Source organism: Lepidochelys kempii, chromosome 2, assembly GCF_965140285.1.
Source record: "Lepidochelys kempii isolate rLepKem1 chromosome 2, rLepKem1.hap1, whole genome shotgun sequence".
Taxonomy (NCBI): Eukaryota; Metazoa; Chordata; order Testudines; family Cheloniidae; genus Lepidochelys; species Lepidochelys kempii.
The window spans coordinates 220,522,107-220,544,547 of NC_136381.1; the positions used below are offsets into that span (position 1 = coordinate 220,522,107).

A 22,441-nucleotide genomic window follows, 5' to 3' on the forward strand; every position below is an offset into this window, starting at 1 on the left:
GTTTCAGAATGATCTTTCAAAGAGATTACCTGATCAACGTAAATACAATCTATGAATTGAACTGGATGTTGGAAAACAATCCCAACTGTACATACAAAATGACTGGCTCTAAATTAGTTGTTACCACTCAAGAAAGATCCTGGGGTCATGGTGGATAGTTCCCTGAAAACAACTGCTCAAAGTACAGTGGCAATCACAAAAGCTAACAAAATGTTAGGAACCATTATGAAAGGGATAGATAATAAGACAGCAAATATCATAATGCCACTATATATATCCATTGTACACTCATACCTTGAATACTGTGTACAGCTCTGGTCACCCATCTCAAAAATATATTAGAACTGGAAAAGGTACAGAAGAAGGGCAACAAAAATTATTAGGGGTATGGAACAGCTTCCACATGAGGAGAGATTAAAGACTGGTACTGTTCATCTTGGAAGAGAGACAACTAAGGGGGATATGATAGACATCTATAAAATCATGAATGATGTGGAGAAAGTGAATATGGAAATGTTATTTATCCTTTCACATAACACAAAAGCCAAGGGTCACCTGCTGAAATGAATAGGCAGGAGGTTTAAACCAAACATAAGGAAGTACTTCTTCACACAATGCACTGTCAACCTGTAGAACTTGTTGCCAGGGATGTTGTGAAGGCCAAAAGCATAACTGGGTTCAAAAAAGAATTATGTAAGTCCATGGAGAAAAGGTCTATCAATGGCTATTAGCCAAGACGGTCACGGACACAACCCCATGCTCTGGGTGTCCCTAAGCCTCTGACTGCCAGATGCTGGAACGGGATGGATCACTCAATATTTGCCCTGTTCTGTTCATTCCCTCTAAAGTACCTGGCACTGGATGCTGTTGGAAGACAGGATACTGGACTAGATGGACCACTGGTCTCACTCCATATGATCATTCATATGATCATATCTTGTTCTTATGAAACAAATGGATCATTTAACAACTTCCTGAGCCTGCAACTTCGAAGTCTGAAACCCAGCATGGGCAGAAATCTGAGAATGAACTGTTAACATTTGGGAAAAAAAATCTGCTTTTGTCAAGGTGCTGGGTTTCTATTTATTTTGGAGAAAGGTAATCTGAGCATAGCAGAAACACTATTTGTGAAAAGAAAAGGTATAAATGTGAATGCTAATTGGGAGAGGTGTCTGGAGTGCAAGAGTAGGTAGGAACAGAGGAGAGCATCTGGGATCTTTCACTAGGCATAAGGGTGTTAAGGGGAGGGAGGTAAATTGGAATAAGAGGTAGGGGACAGATGAGAGATTGGGGGAGTAGGAGGGTTTGGAGGATGTGAGGGGTAGCAGAAGATATTGCCCCCTCCACTCCTAATCAGCCCTGAGTTTCCCCTTTCACTGTGTGTGCTGGGATCTCAGGAAGGCCTATCCTCAGCACTGGTCTGAGCCGCCTCCTTCCCTGCCTGCTCTGGCATCAGGGGTATCCTGCTCTCCTTGGGTGTATGAGAGTCTCCCTGCCCCTCCATATTAGCTGGTATCTGGTTGAGGAGAATCACGGCAACACTAGTTTAAACATCAGAAACCCAGAAAATGGATAGTTAAGATACAAACCACTCTGGGGCAGTGGAGGGAGGGCAGACTGGGTGGACCTAGGATATGGCTGGGGAAGTCTCAAACACAGGCATTCCAACTTGAGATGGGTAGTAGGTAGTGAGAGGTCCAGCTCAGTTGCAGCTCTAGCTACATAATCAAGGTAGCATATGGCCTTCTAGTAAGCTACTTCCTGTGATAGGCATAAGCAGCAACATAGGCCAGGAGACAGGAAGGGACAACTTATCACATGTTAACGGTTCCTATAGTGCTAACTAATGGCTTAATGGGATGGGAAGGGGAGGGGGAGCTCCAAACAGGGGAAGGCCATGCCCACTACATATTGCAAGGAATGGTGGTGCAGACTATGGAGAAAAAGAGAAGCACACACCAGTCTTTTCTCACATTCTTGAAGTTACTGTAACATCTATCTAACAAAACAGTCAAATTTTTGGGACACAGGGCCAGATAGAGAAATCTCATCTGAGGTCTGTTAGCAACTACACACTGAAAACATTTCAAAGTATGACTATTACCCCAATTCTACTATAATAAAATGTACAGGAAGGGGGGAGAAGCACTGAGACATCACATAACAACTGTGTGGCCAAATAGAAAAACCACTAGACTCAGACTATTTGTAGCTCTGCCACTGGCCTGCTGGGTGACCTTGGACAAGCCATATTGCCTCTATACCTCAGTTTCCTATCTGTAAAATGGGGATAACAATGCAAAATTCTTTGAGATCTACAGATGAAAAGCACTATACAAAAGCTAGGTCTTTTGTTTATTACCTAGCCATGATAGCATATCAACTGCAAACCAAGGTGAGGTCTGCAGCTGTCTAAATGAACATTAATGCCTATCAGCAAACATAGCTTTCTGTTTACAAAAGCCTAGGAAATTAAATGGCAAAAAAATTCATTAATGCAGTGTTAAGGTTGCTCAGTGATAGCTCATGCCCTTTTAGAATGCTGAGTACAGCAAAACTCAAACTTCTGAAAAGCAGGAAATACATATTTAAGGGGAACACCCATGAAACCTAACTCTGCTCTCTTTGAATGATGCCCCAATATTCCCATAACACACACATTCCCACTCTGCCTTTTCATTGTAATGGACAGGTACTACCTGCACTTGGCCTATCCTCAAACACTGAGCCTACTTGCCGACAGAATACTGTACTTGTAAAATTTAACCACCACCTCATTCCTTTTACAACCCCTTCATACGGATTCAAAGAATACCATCCAAAACTATACTTCCTCTTACCCATCATTAAATCCTCATACTGCTCTCATATCCCACCTCGCTACTGACAATACCTTTGGCAAGACAACCCCAATGCCCTGCTACTAACAGAATCTACACAATTCTGTATTGAAATGATCCAGACTGGAATGTCAAGGTGCACTATATCATGTACCTCTTTCCTTTGACAGCACACATGGGAAGACAGACTCAGATCACCTCATATCATAGTCACAGCTCTTCTCACCTGTTGCACCTTATTCTTCCATTAAATTCAGCTACACCTAATACAGTGAATGCAGCTGTAGTGAACTGAGATAACTGCCAGTGGCTACTACCAGCTTTAGGTGGGGACCAGAATTAAGGGTGAGTGGGTGTTTACCTTAAATTTGTATTTCCTGGTTTCCAGAAGTTTGAGTTTTGCAGAACTCAATGTTCTAGCAGGACACATGCTATCACTGGGCCTCTTTCACTCTACATTAGCCAAGGTTTTTATCATTTCATGATATTAGAACCCCATGGTGGAACTGACACCACGCAGTTCACTTGGTCATTTAACATTCATATTAATACCAACACAATACAATGTTCATCTTCTCACTGGCTATATTGTCACTTGAGTAGTATGGATAAGACTACAGTGACTGCATTGCAAAGACTAGCATCAAATGGAGAATGTAACAAACCAAAAAAGTATAATTACTCTAACTGAAAGTGGGTCTTAACCTATGACCAAAACTGTAATATTTGGAGAAAATTCCATTCCCTCTAAGCAGTAACCATGTTACAGTTCATCATATGGTCACATGCAACAATTCACTTGGAAACAAATAAGGTATTAGAATATTTAGCATATCATTTAGTATGGCTAATGTAATGTATAGATCCAATATTACTGAAAGCTTTAAAATTATGTTCTCATGTAATTTGTGATTTTCAAGGTTTTTTTTTTTAAACTTCATATGACTTTATGGCTTAGATAGCCAAACACTATATTTTAGGAAGAGCATACATGGATACTTGAAGTATGTGCTCTCCCAAACATCAATATTTATTATGGAACAGCTGGTCATGACTCTAGTTTAAGATGCACTGAAAAAATAAATCTTAAAATGGGGCATAAATCCCTGTTTTTCTCTACATGGAGGAGGCTTTTCAGTGTGGCATTTAACATATAAAATTCAAAGGGCAAAATTTAAAAATATTTAATTTAAATTTTAAAATTACCTAAGTGTTGAATCTTGAGTAACTTAGAATGGACAGTTTTTAAAAAGCAATTATTAGTCAATTTTTGTTATTCTTCATTGCAGAAAGTTTATCTGTCAGACCTGAGAATAATCTTCAGAGAAATGCATGAAGAAATTACCTCTTTCAAAATGGCCACCATCTCCTGATGTTCTCAATGAGACTGAGGCCACTTGGTGAAGATGGCCATTATTTCAGAAGGAAGTTTAGTTTGTCCTTAACAATGCTCGCCAGCACCTCCCATTGTTCCAATAGGAGAGAAATCACACTGTCCTTGGGAAGATGGTGACCCCATAAGCTATACGGAGAGTGGAACTGTGAGAAGCAGAGGAACATGGGGAAAGGGCAGAGGAAAAAGTGTATATACAGGGGAATGAGAAAGGTACATGGAGGCAAGGTAACAGGAGAGGCAAAAGACTGACAGCCAGAGAAAGGCAAGTGCGGGAAAGAGGGCAGGGGATAGCATGGTATTTACCATGCTAAATCAGTTTCTACCTTGCCGCAAAAGACTAGTTAGTCCCTGTTCAAGGCTTTTCTATTTTTAAAATTGTTTAGTTAATGCACTCCAAATTACACACTTTGTTTTTGTTAAATATTCAAATTGTGGTTACATAAGGCAGTACATTCGTAGATTAATTTAGGGACATACAAATAAAAAGCAAACCTGCAGTGGGTGTAATATTAACGTATGTAATTGAAATCCTGAAGATCAGAATGTCTGTATACATTTCGGTTTGGTATTTTCTCAAGGAAAATATACGTCATGTCATATTCCAGTTTTCAATACTGGAAGAACAAAAGTCAAAAACATTCAGTTATATGAAAACAATAATACAGAATTTTAGACTTGAAGCATTAAGCAATCAGAAGCATGCAGACTACCAGTCCAGACCCATTTGGCCATGCAGCATTCTGTAACAGAAGACTAACTGTGATGTAGTGGCTAGACCAAATATATTTCTCAGTTTTGAACAGATGTATCCAAAGTTTGAAAAGCTTTGTTCTATGCTTGCTGAACTTGCTGGACACTGATGCAATTATGTTTCCCAGTTTAAACCGGTATTTACCAGCACCCTGTTCTAAACTAGTTTTTCCTGGGAAACTGCCAACCCTGGAAGAGGGATAGGGAAGGACAACACTATCAGCAGTAGAACTAGGAGAATTTCTGGCAGAGATCTAAGGATGTAGTGATAACCCTCCCTTATTCTTCATTCTCATTGACTCTACTCAATAATTGGTTTGGGGGATAGGTGGGAGGGAGTACATAAAACAGTACAGTAACTCTGAGAAATGAGAACTACCCCAATTCATTTCAATAATGTGCTAACACTAAAACCTAATAGCTATTTAAATGTCAACATTTTAATTTAAATCAATCATTATTTTAGCAGAAACATCTAGCTAGTATGCCTTTACCATAATGACCTTGTATTCAGTAGGAAGATGTATTTTAAAGACATTAGCTACTATGTTAAAAATCATAGTATAGTCAAGGCTAGTTGCTGTTTTACCATGTGTTAGGTGGTCAAGATAAACACTTGGGGGGAAGGGGGCAGAAACAGAAAGTCCGAGCTAACATACCTTTTTCTGACTATAGACATGACCAATCACTTCACACTGAAGCTTAAGTGCAACCTCCACTATGAAGAGACTACAAGTACTGAGCTGCGGGTAATAATGAAATAGGTCTGACATATTCGGAGATTCTAAGGCCAGAAGGAACCATTGTGATCATCTTAATCTGACCTCCAGTATAACACAGGTTATAGAATTTCCCAAAAATAATTCCTACAGCACATATTTTAGAAAAAAAAATACAATCCAATCTGAGGTATACCCTTGACTGTTTGCTTGCACTTTAATATTTGAGACATTAAGCAAACATTAAAATGCATATACTTTGCAACATGACAGATGCAGTTAAGGTCAGCTTTTCCAACTCTGAGTAAAATGAAACTGTTGCTTAGAAAACTGATAGCCATCAACTACTGATGGCAACAACCCCTATCAAACTTCAGTAGCAGAAGGCAGTATAATTTTTATTTCCTAGATTCCTACTGCATTACTAAGTTCAGTAACCCACTAAACTTTGCTATACTGTTAATGTACCAACCCACATTTTGAACATGTTGACTTCTTCATATAATTCTACTTTATACATTCTTTCCATCTTTTCTTTTGTAGTTTAATGTGTCTGTGTAGAATACAGCAAAGGGCAAGAATGGAAACCAGAAACTTCAGAATCCTAATTCCAGTTTTGCTACTGACTTGCTCTGTGGATGTTGACAAGTCAACTTATATTTCAGTTTCCCCACATGTATAATACTACTTGGTTACTTCATGGGGGTGAAGATTAAAGTTAATATAGTGACTTGAAAATATAAATCACTGTGTAAGTACTATCAAAGTGGTGTTCTTTGATAGAGGTATCCTCACTGAACAAAAATACTATTTCCTTTACATCTATGTGACCTGCTGCAATACCCTGCAACTTCAGATAGAAGAAAAACCTAAATCTTTCAATTTTTCTATGATGTAGTATCTGAAGAAAGCCTTTTAGGAACATTTATAATAGCACAAACAAGCTGATTAACACAGTACACCTAATAAACATCCTTATCAAAGGAGACTATTACCAGATCCTTGATCTGCCTAAACAGCCTGTCACCTCATGGGATTGGTTTCAAATTTAGTCCAAAGTGACTTAGTTACCCATGTTATGGATTATACTCCAACAAAAGCAATTTTTAGGGGCAAGCATAGGGTAAAAGAGAAGGCCACAGATAATAGAGAAAGCTGCAATTGTTCATGCACATTGGGCAACACAGAGTAGGAAGTTTCATTACAAAAATATTTCCCTATATTAAATTTGTTAGAGATAAAGGAGAGGTCTTGATTTTTGGTACAACAGGACCCTTGGTATAAACTTCCATTGTGTCAAACTGTTGGATGCCTTTAATCAAGGAGATATACAAATAGTTTAATCTTTTGAAGGTTTTTTTTTTTTTAAATACCGAAGCTTCATATGTGCATAGAGATGAACAGTACTCTTCTGGTATAGTAACTGATAAACACATTTATTCCTCTGGAGCACCTGGCTATTACTTTCTCTTATTAGAGTTGGCAAACCTCCAGGAGTTGTTTATAAAAATATTTGAAGTGCTTAATTCCCTAAACAGCTAAATCAATTAAAATATTTTTTGAAAGTTGTCCCTACAGCTAACGCTGACTTTGGAAATTTCAGGGGGAAAAACAAAACAAAAACCTAACCAAACAAAACACAAAAACAAACCAAAAAACCCAACCAGATTTACATTACAAACCACATAAGTGAAAGGTATTTCTGTTTCTGATAATTATAACACTAGAAGGTACCGCTATAATTAACATAACTCAAATCAGGGCATTTCTTCTGAATGCAAAATGTTCAATATGCAAACAGACAAAAATTCTACAAAACTAGTTTATATCTGAACTGCAGCTATAACATTATGACCTCAGGGGAAGTCAGTTCATATTAAATGTAAAAACTTACTGAATTTATAGAATCTATCTATTTTACGCCATATGAAAAAAAACTATTTAAAGAAGCTATGGTCTTTGCTTCCCTACAAAAAGGATCTAATCTTATCCAACCAGGGGGAATTCTGGTAGCTTCCCCCCATCCCCCAAGCACACACGCACCCTCCAGAACACACAGAATGCAACATTTATTTTGTTCGCTCAACTGACATCTTACCGCAATAGTATTCAAGCCATAATTTCTACTGAACTGTCTTTTGTTGTTAGTCATGTTGCCTTATATATCAATTTCTGCATTAAATAGGCTGAGGCATGCATTCCTCACCTCACAAAACTGGGTTATTCTTACATTCAACAAGCCATAGGGCTTTATACCTATTTTCTAAAACACTGGTTTGAGTTATAAAAAACATACATCTTAATGACATAGTATTTTCCTTTTCTCATCTTAAGTTTAACTAGCACATTTCCAAGATTATTCTAGTGTACCATTAAAAAAAAGTACATTTATTAGGGACTTTTGGGGGGAGGGTTGGGCAGGGCGCTAATCTGACGGAGATATACAAAACTCAAAAGTTCTCAGCCATGCAATTTCAATACTAATCATGTAGAAATGCTGGTAGCATTTTTTAAAAACACAGTTTTCCTAATAAAGTTGTTTTTATGGCATGTTAAATCTTAAATCTAAACATAAAAAAGCTATCTTGTTTTAGAAATATAAATAGCATTGTGAACATCCTAGAAAGGAGGGTGCGTGGAGAAGAGGATGATGGGAGGAAGAAATGGAGCATGCCATTTTCATTCATGCAGTAGTGATGTCAGTGCCTGCAGCAGCAGCAGTTGCCTTGACCCCTAAAAGGCTCAAACCCAAAGCAATTTTACAGAATATGGTTTAAAAAAAGAAGTAAATCTCAAGAAACCCACTCATAATAGTGGAGTATTTCACACAAGATCGTTTAGAGGGGGATCAAATTCAAAGCATCTATACTGAAAGAAACTGAGAAAAACACCAGGTGTTTGAGGTAGAGAAAAACCATCTTTTCTGTCAAAAGCATAGCCAGTCTCCCACACCAGCACGCTCCTGAAACAATGCAAGTCAGTCTGCACAGCCAAAATCAAAATGATCTCTGCACTGCAAAAAATAGGATTACATCGAGAGTGGGAACTTTTCAGTTTACATCAAAAGGGGAAATGCTTTAAGAGTATGACACAAAATGTAATAGTTTCATTAAGACTTATGTCATACTCAGGCATGATTAAGAGGCTAACAATAGCCAAAGGAGTAAACTGTGCAACCATCTGTAGTAAGATGGTCCATGTTTGATGGCAAGAAGTGTTTCAAGCCCTCTGCTATGACTGCAGTAGTATTCCAACACCATTCTATAGTCTCTGTAGAGATACCACCACACAAGCTACAACTGAGTTTTACTTCATGTACATTATGTACTAAAGATCCATAACAGAGTCCACTGAAGAAATGAGGAGGCAAACTCATGCCGTGTGGTACCTCAGCCACACTCCAGATTTTGTAAAAATGTTTTTTTGTTTTGTTTTTACCTTTTAATTCACAAAACTATAAAAACAGTCTTATCACCCTAGTCTTCTAGAAAATAGTGCCTGTATTTCTGTAAAATAAAGCTGTTGATGTGTGCAATAGTGGTCATTATTAGGGCGATCACGTTGTTTTCATTCATTCATTCAGGATTTGCTGTAGGATGTCAGTTTCTGCAGCAGCAGCTGGCTCAACCTGGAGGAGGGGGGACAAATTCCTTGGGGTGCATACAGATTATGGACAGATATATTGATGGACCACTTATAATTTTATATAGTACACACACACAAAACAGTATCAAATTTTATCTGCTGCTAACGGTTTACCATAAGGCAGGCTCAAGCAAGTTTAATGATGGAGAAGTCATTCAGTACTAATTTATAGGTCTGAACTATTAAGACAAAGACAACAATTTACAGTTCCAAACACGTCACTTTGTAAAATTAAAATTTTACTCAACCAAAAATTTATTAAAAATCCCACATGAATACACTAATGAAATACTTAACAGCTCTGCAGTATTTCTCTCCAACTACAGGTAATTACCCACATCCCACTCTCCATTTGAAGTGCAGACCCTCATGCACTGCAACATTACAATGTTTATCATGAAGTTAGACCTGGGAACTGATTTATAATAATATTTGTCATCAGCTTTAATGTTCAGACTTGATGCATATAATTAAGTGTGTTTTGTTTTGGCTGACCTCCCATTTGATTTCCCAGAATTCAGAGTAACACTGTACACTTGTATGTCTCTAAAGGGGAAAAAAAGGAAGCTCAAGAAAAAAAAATATACAAATTCCTAGAGTTAATGGAACAAATGAACCTCAGTCTTTTAAACACAACCTGACTAAAGCAAAATTGCTAAGAACTGTTTCCATTTTAAAGCATGCAAAACCCTGTAACCCTACAAATCTCTTTCCAAATAAGGATCATAGATCTATTGCATAATGTTGGCATAAATACTAAGATGTGATGGAAAGCATTTAGTATTCGCTTTCACGGTAAATACTGTATACCAACTCCATACATTAATACTATGAGTCATATGTTTATATACTTACATAGTGAGTTGCCTTTATTCTAGGACTATTTGAATAGCCAGATCGGCTCAAGTCACAAACACTACAATAGACTTCAAGAATTTACCACATACCCAATAAAGATATGTGGGGGAAAAAAAATAATAAGGGAACTGATTCCACTGCTGCAAAACATGTTGACAACCAAAACACATTTATTTTCATTTCTGTGGCAAATTATAAACATTGAGAGACTTAGGGAGAGGTGCAGGGGGTGTTGAGCCACATAAAATGTTCCCATGAAGAGATGACATGTGATACCTGATAACTGCAGCAGGGTAACATACAAAGTGCATTCAGTCTGATTCATTCAACTGCTGAAGTGATGTGTGGGGGGGGGGGGGGGAGGGAAGGACGGAGGGACAGACTAAGATGGCCACAGTCACTTTAACACCTTTAATAATTCAACAGACAACATGAAGCAGGTTATGTCAGAGCTGTTGATAATGAGTCTGTACTTATTTTAAAGCTTTTTAGGCTGTATTTTAGATTGCAATTTTTAAGGTTTCTATCATTTTCTAATTTCTTTCTTTGAGGCATTTTATGATCTTTTAGGTCTGGCCGTTTGTTTTTAGCATTTATTGAGACTATATAATCAGAATTTTGTGTTTTGTTTTGATGTGTATGGGAGTATTTTAAAATTCATATTTTAACCTTAAAGTTAAAAATGTATTTGGGGGAAAGAAGGGTTTAAGGGGTTGGGTTTGTTTTAAATACCAGGGAGATGGAAGGGGTTACTTTAGAGCTTACATCTGTGCCATCTCAATTCACGTGGGCGTACATATACAGAGGTAGTAGTGGGGTATTCTAGGGCTTTTCTTTATCTCCAGGCATATTTGGCGAGATGCATTTATAGGGTGTGTTTTATACCCATGTGCACTGAGATAGGATATTTTAGAGCACCTACCTGTATCTCATCAAGTTTGCGTTATCAAAGCTTGTGCTCAAATCTCTTTGCATGGAGGGCAGCGCAGGGGGTCATACTTTAGGTGTTGCATTTGTACCTCCTCTTGTATGTGAGAGTGATCCTTTCAGGCCTTGTTTGCACCTCCTTTTGTACGCATGTATGCGGGTGTATCTTATAGGCCTGTCCTCAACACTCTATTTGGGAACACAGGGTGGTATTTCAGCCCTAAACCCCAATCTCTCTCTGCAAAGAATACTTTAAGGCTTGGTTTCTCACTCTCCCTTGAAAGGGAGATGACATTCAGCGCTGATCCCCCACCAATCACTCCCTTTTAAGGGAGACAAAATAGAATTTCTTTTGAGGTCAGATCTCAGACCCTCTCTTTCTTTAGGAAGTGGGGAGAAGGGGTATTTCGGGGCTCACTCCCCATCTCCATGGGAAACTCATCAAGGGGGTATTTTCAGGTTCGAGACGAGTTTCCTGGGCGTTATTTCATGGCTCGTCTCTTTGCGGTGCATCAGATTCACCCACCCTGTCCCTCTCTCGGGCGGGGAGTATTTCGGGTCTCAAACGCCCCCCTTTGGAGGGGAAGGCGCAGGAGGTGGTGGTGTTTCGGCCTCGGCCCCCCGGTCTCTCTCCGCCCCGGGCGCTTTACCTCTGTACACCGGGGAACTGGGGCTCCGTCTCTCAGGTGAGCTGCTCCTCCTGCTGCCACCGCTCTCTGGCGAGCGCCGCTGCCTGCCCTTCACCCTCCCTGGGTCCGCCACGCCGCCTCCCGGGGGGGGAGCCGCTGCCAGCGGCGGCGTCGTGCTGGGCGGGCTGCTGCCGCGGCCCCCTCCGCCGCCCGCCGGCCCGGTGTTGCTCCCCACCGAGGCGGAAGGGGAGCGGGTCGGGCTGTGCTGGCTGCCGCGCAGGAGCTGGTAGGGCACAGTCGCTCGGATGGGCTGGAGCAGCCGGCTGGTCCCTGCGCTGCTGGCGGCACCTCCCGCCGCACCGTTGCCGGCGGCGCCGCTCGCCGCGGTGGGTGACCCAGCGGCGCCGCGCCTCATCCTCTGCGGCGGGTGGTGCCCGGGCGGAGTCTGAGAGGAGCTGGACGAGGAGGACATGGCGGGCAGGCGGGGGTCGCAAGTCCCGGCAGAGGCTCCGTGCGCTGGCCCCGGCTGGCTCCTCACAGGCAGGACGGGACAAGCGCTTCACGGCCCGACCGACTCTCCGCGCCGCCCGGCTACCCCAGCGCTTCCTATCGGCGACGGCGGCTGCTCCCGCGCCAGGCTCTGGCCATCGCCGCCCGTCGGGCGCGCTGCGGAGTCCCGCAGCCGTTCACATCGTATAGCGCTGCCCCTCGCGGCGATGGGGGGGGGAGGGGTCCGCCGCAAGCCCCGTGCGCCTGCCCGCGCGAGCCGCAACAACCGCCACCCGCTCTGTTCGCCGCCCTGCCTGCCCCCGAATGGCAACTCGTAGCCTCAGCCGCCCGGCAGCGACGGGCAAGGGGCGGCAAGCAGCGCCCCCATTGGGTACTCTGCCTCCGTTAGCCCTGGCTGATTGGCTACGGCACATGAAGGGCAGCACTGTCCGCCAATCAGCGGTCTGCTTTTTATGGTGGGGGTAGGGAGAGCCGCTCTGCGCTGTGGGGAGGTGGCAGCCGTGGTCCGGGCGGCTTAAGTTGCCCGGTGGCGGCGTGGGCGAGCGAGGAAGTGGGAGGTGGCGGCCGTGTTACGAGGGGAGCCGGCTGCCTCAGGCCCGGGGCGCGTGCAGAGCTGGGGGTTGGCTGTTACCCGTTCTGTGTGACTAGGCCACCCCCCATCGCGCCTCCGGGCAGGCCCGTCCGATGGCTCGGTGTCTTTGTTACCGCTGCGGCCCCAGCGCGCAGGGAGAGCTGGCGAGGGCGCGGAAGGGGCACGCGCGAGCGCAGGGCTGCGTGGGGGCCGGGGCCGCCGCTACTCAGGGAGAGTAGCCGGGGCCGCCTGTGGTGCTGTATAGTACTCGATGTACATGGCGTAGTATTTTGTCAAATGAGCGGGCTCCCCTCAGCAGTACACGTGAAGCCTTTATGCTCCACTCTAGTGAGAAATGTGTGGCTCCTTCCTTTCCACTAAGATTGGTTTTATAGGCCCTCCTTTTTTGTACCCGCTCAGGCCTCTAAACTAGCTGCCCCCCGTTTTCTCCTTTTACATTTGCACTTGAACAGAAACTTATTTGAAAGGCCAGTCTGGATTTTTTTTCTCCTCTTTTTGCCTGGGGCTACTTCTGACTCCCCCTTTATCCTAGTTTACATCCCCCTCCCCCCCAACTACAGCCCTGTGTTACAGCCACCCTCTGGCACAGAACTCCATTGAGAGGCTGTGGTGGATTCTCCAGCACTGGCAATTTTTAAATGCAGACTGGATGTTTTACTAAAACGTATGCTGCAGTGAAAACAGGAATTAATTCAGGGAAGTTCTCTGGCCTGTATTTTGCAAGAGGCCAGAGCTGTGCTCCCTTCTGGCTTTATAATATAGGAATCTATGATCCTAAAGTGTGTCCATACCACTCCTTAGCTACCTAAAAGGGATGCTACTGAGTCACATTAGACTTAGCCAAGTAGTGGTCATAGAGTGCCTCCACTGTAATCTAGGGGTGTAGCTGCCCTGCTCCTATACAGTTAGTCACGCTTGCTCTCATCCATCCAGCAGAAGTATCCATAGCTGCAGTAGCACCAGTTTGAGGTAGCTTATCCTCAGCCCAGCTCAGCTGTGCCTCTACTGTTGCTATCAGTGCTACACAGCTACACCGCTGTGTATACTCGCACTGGCTAGATGAGAGCTAGCAGGAGTATGTGTACATGAGCAGGGGAATCACAACCTTCGCTTGTAGGGTAGACATAGGCTTAGTGCTTATCTGTACATACAGTGCTTCAACAGCACAGCTGCACCAATTCAGCTGCATCACTGTAGCATTAGTGAAGATGCTTCTATTGGTGTAGGTTCCCAAGGGGAGATAGCTATGTCAACAGGAATGCTTCTCAACATAGCACTGTTTACACCAGGGGTTAGGTTGGTAATAGTGCATCACTTGGGTGTGGATAGTCCATACCCTGAGCAACACAGTTATACCAAATAAGTCTGTAGTGTAGAGCAAACCTTAGTCAATGAACATGCTGTCTTCACTTCATATGTGGCTGGACTAATTGTGCTTTAAGCCTGAGAATGCTCTGTTGTCAAAGAGGCATTGTGGTATGAAAAAAGACTTTTCATATATTACTGTTTTAAAGAGTATTTTACCTCTCACCGATCTAGAAGTTATGTATTTTTAACAGGCATATTCCATTTTGAGAAATTCAATACATATAACAGGTTAAGGACTAGAAGACAAAGCCCTAATACTGAGAAAAAAAATGATGGAAGACAATGATTATTTCCAGTCAGGTAATACATTAGTTTGTGGAACAAATATTTATTTGTAAATGTGGTTGTTGGTCTGATAGCAATAAAACTTACTTTAATAACCAGCCTTAATACTAATTTTTATACAATAAAAGTGCACTGACATAATATTAAGGTACAAACTAGGAAAAACAAAGGAATGTGTAGTTAACTCAAAAATGTAATACTGAGATGGCACCACTTTGTGACTAACACATATGCTATTGTTCTGCTTTAACTGTGTGTTTCCTTGCTTTTGTGCGTTCACATCACAATTGCATCACAAATGCTTAATTGCATTTAAAACTAAATTTTATTATGTGAATTTCCTTTGCAGTCTCTTAAATTTCAAAACTAAATGGAATGAAAATGTTAGGCATCCTTAAAAGAGACAAGGGCGGGGAACTGTAAGTAAGTTTTAGTATCTCCCAAGGGAAGAGCTGGGAACCTTGTTCCTTGAGTAATTTAATACCAACTGAACAAATAACTGGAGAATAAACTGTAGGGCACAATTTTTCATTGACTGAGGGAAGACTAACTGGATGAATAGGTCTTTTCCATTTCTAACTTCTGTGATCATGTAGAATGTGGATGGCACTATGGACTATGTTATAGATTATTTTTTAATTAGCATGTAATATAGTAAAGAAGTGATAGCAAAGGTAGCCTTTGTATTGTAAGGTAAACCTTCAAGTACCGGGAGACAATATTTATCAGCAAACAAAGGAAAGACCTGATAAACAAAGGTTAGTTACTAGCAATTAAGTTGTTTGATTGTATTGCCATTGCATATATACACATATGAGATAGGTACCTCTAGCATTGCTGAGCTTCAGGATCTTTCTAGAAAATTGTGTCCATTGGGGCTGCACAAGAGCCCTCCAAGCACTCTGAGCCAAGGCTATAAAAGAGCCATACAGATCCAACCACCTCAGTTCCTTCTATTAAACCTTAGGTTACTAGAAATAGGGAAGGCAGATCCATAGTGTGAATCCTAGTGCAGGGGTCGTACACTTGAAGAACTAATTTTCTGACCAGCAGTGGAATCAATTAGATTGATATTAAAGCATAAATATATCCTTTATATCAGTGTAATAGGAACATCTGTGATCAAGTACTGCCACATCATCCACAGGTGGAGTGTTATTCATTGCCAATCAGTGTAGTAATGGTCTCATCTGTAGTCAAGCTTAAGGTGTCACATGGAGGAGACCATGAGATCTATTAATCTTAAGAGTAAACCTGATGATGCAGGTTTTGGGCTCTCCCTCAGGCAGGAGTATTGTTTAGGAAATATCCACAAGTAATTTCTTTTAAAAGAAAGACTTAGCTTTTAGGGTCCAGGATTCTTCCAATTAAATATATTTTCTGGATATTTTCCCCAGATTACCCATAGTATTAGGGTCAGAAGGAGTACATGTTACTATCAGAAATTCCTTCATGGCTTGAACCAGCCAGTCAGCCAGATATGTGCACATGTGGTTTCCTTGAGGTCTGAGATATGAAATGAAAATATTTTTACTGAGCTGGTCTGACTGAGATTTTAAATCATGCATTGTAGAAGCCTTGAAATGGTCTTGGGGGGAAAAGGATAAGAATAACAGAAATCTGTGTCAGCATGCAGAATTTGAACTTCTTGATGTAATTGTTCAATTTCCTAAAGTCCATGATGCAACAAAGGCAGTCTTTCTTTTTTCTGATTGAGGAAATATCTGAAGTAGAAACCCTCAGCAGATGGGAGCTATCTTGATTAAAAGAGATCTGCACTCTCCTCCAAAGACCTCTAGTAGGGGCAGCCGCGTCACTGTGGCTTCCACTTTCCTAATTAAGACATTCTCAAAGATCATGGCAGCCAGTTCTGTCACTTCAAGAGAACAGGGCCCTGATATAAAGGTGAAGGGAGTCTTGTTCCTAAGGCGTCCTGCACCGTGGTTGTATCATTTGCAGCCAACTCTAGGAACATGGAGGGGCACAACGTTCCCTGCTTTAACCAGAGTATTTGTTTTACTTCTGGATCTTTTGAGGTCCAAACTGTGGTCCCCTGCCAATGCAGGAGTTGTGTCAGGACTTTAAAATTCCTAATGACATAGAATACCAAGTAAAAGGTCTAAAATTACCTGAAGCTTATTAAAATCTTCTAAACTACTAAAATAAAAAAAGGAGTTGCGTTTTAAAAACAGACAAATCTCTGGACATATAGAGAAGGTCACTTAGCCTCACAGCTAGCTGTGGAAAGGGTGGAGCCACAGTGGCTGGCAACCACATGACCCTTTTATAGCCTGGGCTTTGAACATTCAGGGCTGTGAGAGAATACTTGGGACAGTCCAATGACCATTTCTTTCTAGAAGGTTCCCAAGGTTCAGCAGCTAGGGGTGTATATCTCAGAAGTGAGTACATGAACAGGTTATTCTCAAAGAACACATGATTAGACTTATAAAAGCTTTCCTTAAGGGAAGGATTAATTATATATCACACCGATCCATTATATATTCTGTTTATACAATTATAAAGCATTATTGTTAATTAGTGGTGATACAGAATCCTTTAATTAGAATCTGGGTGGGGAATACACAACATTTGCAGTCAACACCAACAATGGTTGTAACAATTTACATTTTCATACCACCTTTCATACTGAATGCTTCTGAAGTGCTTTATCAACTATATAATTCAATAAGCTTGGGTTCCTGGTTCCATACCAGTGTGGAATGCACTGAAACTGAGATGACTTGGGATTCTCATACTTTTAAGAAACTGAATTCAAAATATTCCTTTACCTTCTTTAATTGAAATGTACTTTTCCCTCCCCTTGTCTGATGACTGTCCCCTGATATACGTGGCTTCCACTGACATCAGTGAAAGTTTACTCTGTGCATTGAACTGTATTCCAGCATAAGTGGTAGTTATCCTATAAATCAGGGGGAAATCCTAATTATTAAAAGGTTTTATTGTGACTGGACTAGATGATAAGTATAAGTTTGGTTATCCCATTGTATTTTTACATTCTTTATTTTTCATGTAGTGAAATATGAAATAATATATAAATATTAATTCCCCCAAATATCTCTAATATCTTTGCACTTTATTTGTGTGTGTAGATGAAGATGAGATGACAGCTTCAAAAGTGTAATTTTCTAGTATAAATATGAATATATAAACATTATAGAATGAATCAGCAGAGGTATCACAAAGATCAATGTTTTTTACTTTGACTATGCAAGTTTTATACTTGTGTTTATACAAATCAAGGTTCATTTTTCCTATTATTACTCTGCCATCTTCCAGCCATTTCCCACTTCTTCAGCAAAAGTGTGATAAACACCACCACACTGGTGACAAAGTTCTAACACTAGAGATTCAAGTCAAGGGGTGAAAAGTCATTCAGGTATTATCAGTTTTATTTTTACAAACCTATAAAATGAGTTTCTTACAAATGCCTGCATTGGCACCAATGACATTATAGCTGGAAAAGATGCAGTATGTCTTGTCTACCCTACTGTCCCAAACTTAGATTGTTCCTTTCAGTATCCTATAGAGTATTAAATTTCTCTAGTGATGGAGAAATTAATTCCCATAGAGAGTACTCCACAAATTAATAGATCTAACTGATATACATAGAGAGAGAGAGAGAGACTAGCTGTTTTCCATATGTACAAATTAAGTGCAGCGTCAAAGAGGAAGTATCCTACTTTACTGTATATAAATTAAAATTTTTAATCAACTAGCTTGGTATTAGCTTCTGTGGAATTGTTCAAGGTGTGTATGTTTTCAGCTGTGCAAATATCCTACATTAACACACTGCAAGAAATAAGTAAATATGGCCTTTATGAGGACAAAGGTCACAGTAGGCTATGATTTAGTCTTCAGGACATGATCACTTTGATCCAGACATTGGAATGCTTTTAATCAACATCAGTGGGAGGTCCATGCATAGACTAAGAGCAATTTGTGTCTCTCAGTTTTAGAACTCTATGATGGGATGCACACTGTATGGACTGTGTGCACCAAAGTCTTGGCTGCATTAAGGTCACTTTGGACTGCTCTGGCAGTGCAAAAAAGATGTAAAGACCATAGATCCTGCCCTTTGAAGATTTCCCTTGTGCTAAGGGAATCCCTGCTTGGCACAGAGACTCTCAGGCCCAGATTCACAAATGTACTTAGGCACCTAAACCCCAGATTTAGATACCCAAGTCCCAGTTTTAGGCTCCCCTGTGAGTCACAAAATCCCCCCTCAACTACTACCTAACCTTGTAGGCACCTAAACTAACTTGGGGCCAGACCCACAAAGGTACTTAGGCACCTAAGTCTCAGATTTAAGTGCTTAAGTCCCAGTTTTGGCTCCATTGTGATCCACAAAACTCCCACTGAACGTTGTAAGGGAATAAACTCACTCAGTGCCTATGTTTTCAAAGGAAAAGTTCCTAGGTATCTAAGTTTCTGCCCCTGGGCATATGCACTGTTGCTTCCCTCTACGGATCTGGATACATATCTCCAACCCAAGCCCCATACAGATTCGCGAAAGATATGAATTCAAGCTGCCTAAGTTGCATGCAGGGCCCGATCCTATATGTGTGCTAGATGCTACCTACTGGATTGGGCCCCATTCAAAATCTGGCTTGAAGAGGACGTGGTAGTGGTGTTACCTACCATATAACCTTTAGGCCAGTGGTTAGAGCACTTGCCTGGGATGTGGGAGACCAAGTTAACTTACCCCCTCTCTGCCAGAGCGGGAGAAAGGATTTGTATAGGGGGGTCTCCTGCCTCCCAGGAGAGTGCTCTAACTACTAGACTATGGGATATTCTGATGTAGGTCTTCTGCTGTGTGTAAATAATTAAAGAGTAGAGTCACTGGAGCCAGGGCTGAACCTTGGGTTTCCCTAACAATCAGGCATTAGGGCCATTCTCACTCTCTTGTCCCCTCTCAGGCAGAGGCGTGAATTGAACCTGGATCTCCCATGTTCCAGGTGACTCCTCTACCCACTGGGCTAAAAGTGGATTGGGGCCCCTGACACTGGGAGTATTTCCAGAGGAAAGTGGATTTGGTGGGGCATCCCCACATCCCAGCCTATCAAAATGGCCCCTTATGGTCACTCACAATTGGGCTTATGTTAGAACTGCTCCAGACCAAGAGAATGTAAAAGCAGTTTAAAATCAATTTTGTACCCCTTGCTTCTAATCCTGGTGCTGAGTGCAGTTTGTCCAATCAAGAGAATTTAGGCCTGTGTGCATCTGGTCGTGCCCTTCTTTCTAATCCTGGCTAAACCCTATTGTCTTGGTAAAAAGTACTGGGATGTGTAAAACTGACTAGTGGCTGCCTCAGAGCTTTTTTTCAGGGAAATAGAAAACTAGGGATTTCTAAATCTTCATGTTCTTTGTTGGTTCTTCTGGGTTCCGTGTGCATAACTCCTAAAGACCAATTGTGTGTCAGCTATTCAGAGTAAGCAAACACCCTTATGTTAAGAAATGAACCAATTAATCTAACCTTTAATTGACCTTAACTTTTACTAGTTGTGGACTTGTCTTGCTTTGAAGAGAAGAGAGGGAGTGAGGAGGGATGGCCCAGAAAAACTCTTGGTACCATACAAATAAGCCAGAGGAAGTTACAAAATATGAAGTGTCAGTTCTCTTTATTTCAGAGCACAACTCATCAAGAGATGTATGTTGTAACCACACAAATTCAGTTCCCACCTGCATCAAATTGTAGCATGTAATGTCTCAGTGTCCCCAGCAACTTTACCTGCCAAATACCATAATGCAGAACCAAATTTTAGTTTAGCAGTCTTTGAACACTGTTCAAAAAAGAAACATAAGGAAATCAGAAGTACAGATCAAGTTGTTATAATACATTTAAGTTTGCCCTTAAGCCACCCACTTCCTTTACATAACCGCAGTCTACACCTGTGCACACAGATGTAACCGTGAAAAGTGCCATCTTCCCTCCCCCATCTCCCCAAAACCCAAAATATTCCAAAATGCTTTTGTAGACGTTTTTGTTTTGTTTTAAAGGATTCTGCGGTAAGTGAACTTGAGTTTTTAGCAGAAAAACATTTTTAATAAAAGAGCATTGTATGTGTTAAGAATTCATAAATATTCACAGGCAAGAAGGGGAATGTTTACAGCAGTCACATGGGGTGGGTTTTTGAGAAAGGTAAGAAAGTCAGTTGATTTATTAAAGACAATACACCACTACCTAGCAAATTTGAAAAGAAATATCCTCTGTATTTAGGGCAGTGCATAAGCTGTTGCCACAGTTCTGGGGTTAACTCCATCTCTGCACCCTCCCTCGTCTGGTCAAGGGCACACCTTTTAGATTTTAGGCCTCTAGCTATCACCTCTTTGTTGGTGGGGACTTGTGTCTCTTTCCCTCCAGACAAGGGATTTAGACTTGCAGTCCCCCTGCAATTAAGAGCATAAGAACATCCATACTGGGTCAGACCAATGGTTCATCTAGCCCAGTATCCTTTCTCCTGATAGTGGCCAGAGCCAGATGCTTCAGAAGGAATGAACAGAACAGGGCAATTATCAAATGATCCAGTCCCTGTCATCTAGTCCCAGTTTCTGGCAGTCAGAAGTTTAGGACACCCATAGCATAGGGTTGCATCTCTGGCCATTTTGGCTAATAGCCACTGATGAACCTATCCTCCACAAACGTATCTTTTTATTAACCCATTTATACTTTAGTTAGTATATACAGTATAGTACTTGTAGTTCACTGTGACTATCCCAGCAGGTCTGACCTTAGTCCAGCACCCCATGGCTCTGCTCTCTCTCAGGGACTATGACAGTGTTTCCCAGTGAGCAGCCAATGTTCACAAAGTACAGTACATTTATTTAGGACAAAAGCATTACAGAGAAAACATATAATAAAACGATAGTCTACATGCACGCTAAGCTTACCAGGTGTCACCCATCTTCCACATGGAGAATCTGTCAGGTCACAGTCTTTCAAACCCTTCCAGCAGGGTTTAGCCTTTTAGGTTACAATCTCATGTCACTTTTTGAATCAAAATGAGGATCTTTGAGTCAGTTCACGCTGACCCTTTATACCAAAAGCTCTTTGTCTCTTGGATCTCTTCCATTTCCCCTCCCTCATCCCCCTTCAAGGTGGTACTTCTTTGGAATGGTTTGCCTCTCCCAGGAATTGCAGTAATTATTCCGTTTTTAGTTCCTGGATGAAGCTCAGTAACCCTCACCATGGAGTTAGCATACAATCCCTTGCTCACAAAGATACATATAACATTTATAGGTACACACATTTAAGAATAATCCTTGGTCCCACAGCATCTGGCACATCTCAGCAAAATAGACTTTTGAAGTTTCCATACTTCCAAGGTCTCACATCTGTCACAACTGTATCCTGTATCACAGGGATAACATAGTATTTGGATAGAACCATAATATAATAGTCAAGATTTGTTATAATCTATGGCTTATTTGAGAAATTTTTTTAAACTCATATAGCACAGTTCAACTCTTGAGTTTGGATGTGCACCATATGTACTGACTAATATTATGTTATTCGCATAGGTAAAATGCACAGCAGTGGATCTCATTTAAGAAGCTTTCTGATTTGAAGAAACATTACCAAATCAGCCATATATGGACATGTGACTACCCATTTTCTCCATTATGTACATCTACAGCTGACATCATGAGTGTCTTTGGCACTGGTAACTCATACTGTCTATTTTGGAAGGGTAAAGAACAGTTACTTACCTACAGTAAGCATCTACAGTGGTCCTGTGGAATGTTTGTGTACTTCCCAACTCCTGGCATCCTGTAATCTTTAGTGTCCTGTTGGCGTTTTTTTAGCCTTAGTTCTCCCAGCTTATTGGTCAATGTCAAGACCTCCTTTCACCTCATGGCTGAGGCAAACGCTACCCCACATGCAGGAGATTTACATTCATTAT

General features: G+C 41.3%; 1 protein-coding gene across 5 annotated transcripts in view; it reads right to left on the bottom strand.

Moving 5' to 3' along the window:
- GLCCI1 (glucocorticoid induced 1) overlaps nt 1-12,614 on the bottom strand; it is a 103,036-nt gene extending 90,422 nt beyond the window's left edge. For 2 of the 5 annotated variants that reach the window (XM_073333856.2, XM_073333859.2), the window contains exon 1: nt 11,786-12,612. In XM_073333856.2, coding sequence (XP_073189957.1) covers nt 11,786-12,236 — 451 coding nt within the window. In that variant the 5' untranslated portion in view covers nt 12,237-12,612. Of the gene's footprint in view, nt 1-11,785 lie in introns of all 5 variants that reach the window. The other 3 variants (XM_073333857.2, XM_073333855.2, XM_073333858.2) reach the window with 3 other exon arrangements.
- Between the last annotated feature and the right edge of the window lie 9,827 nt (nt 12,615-22,441).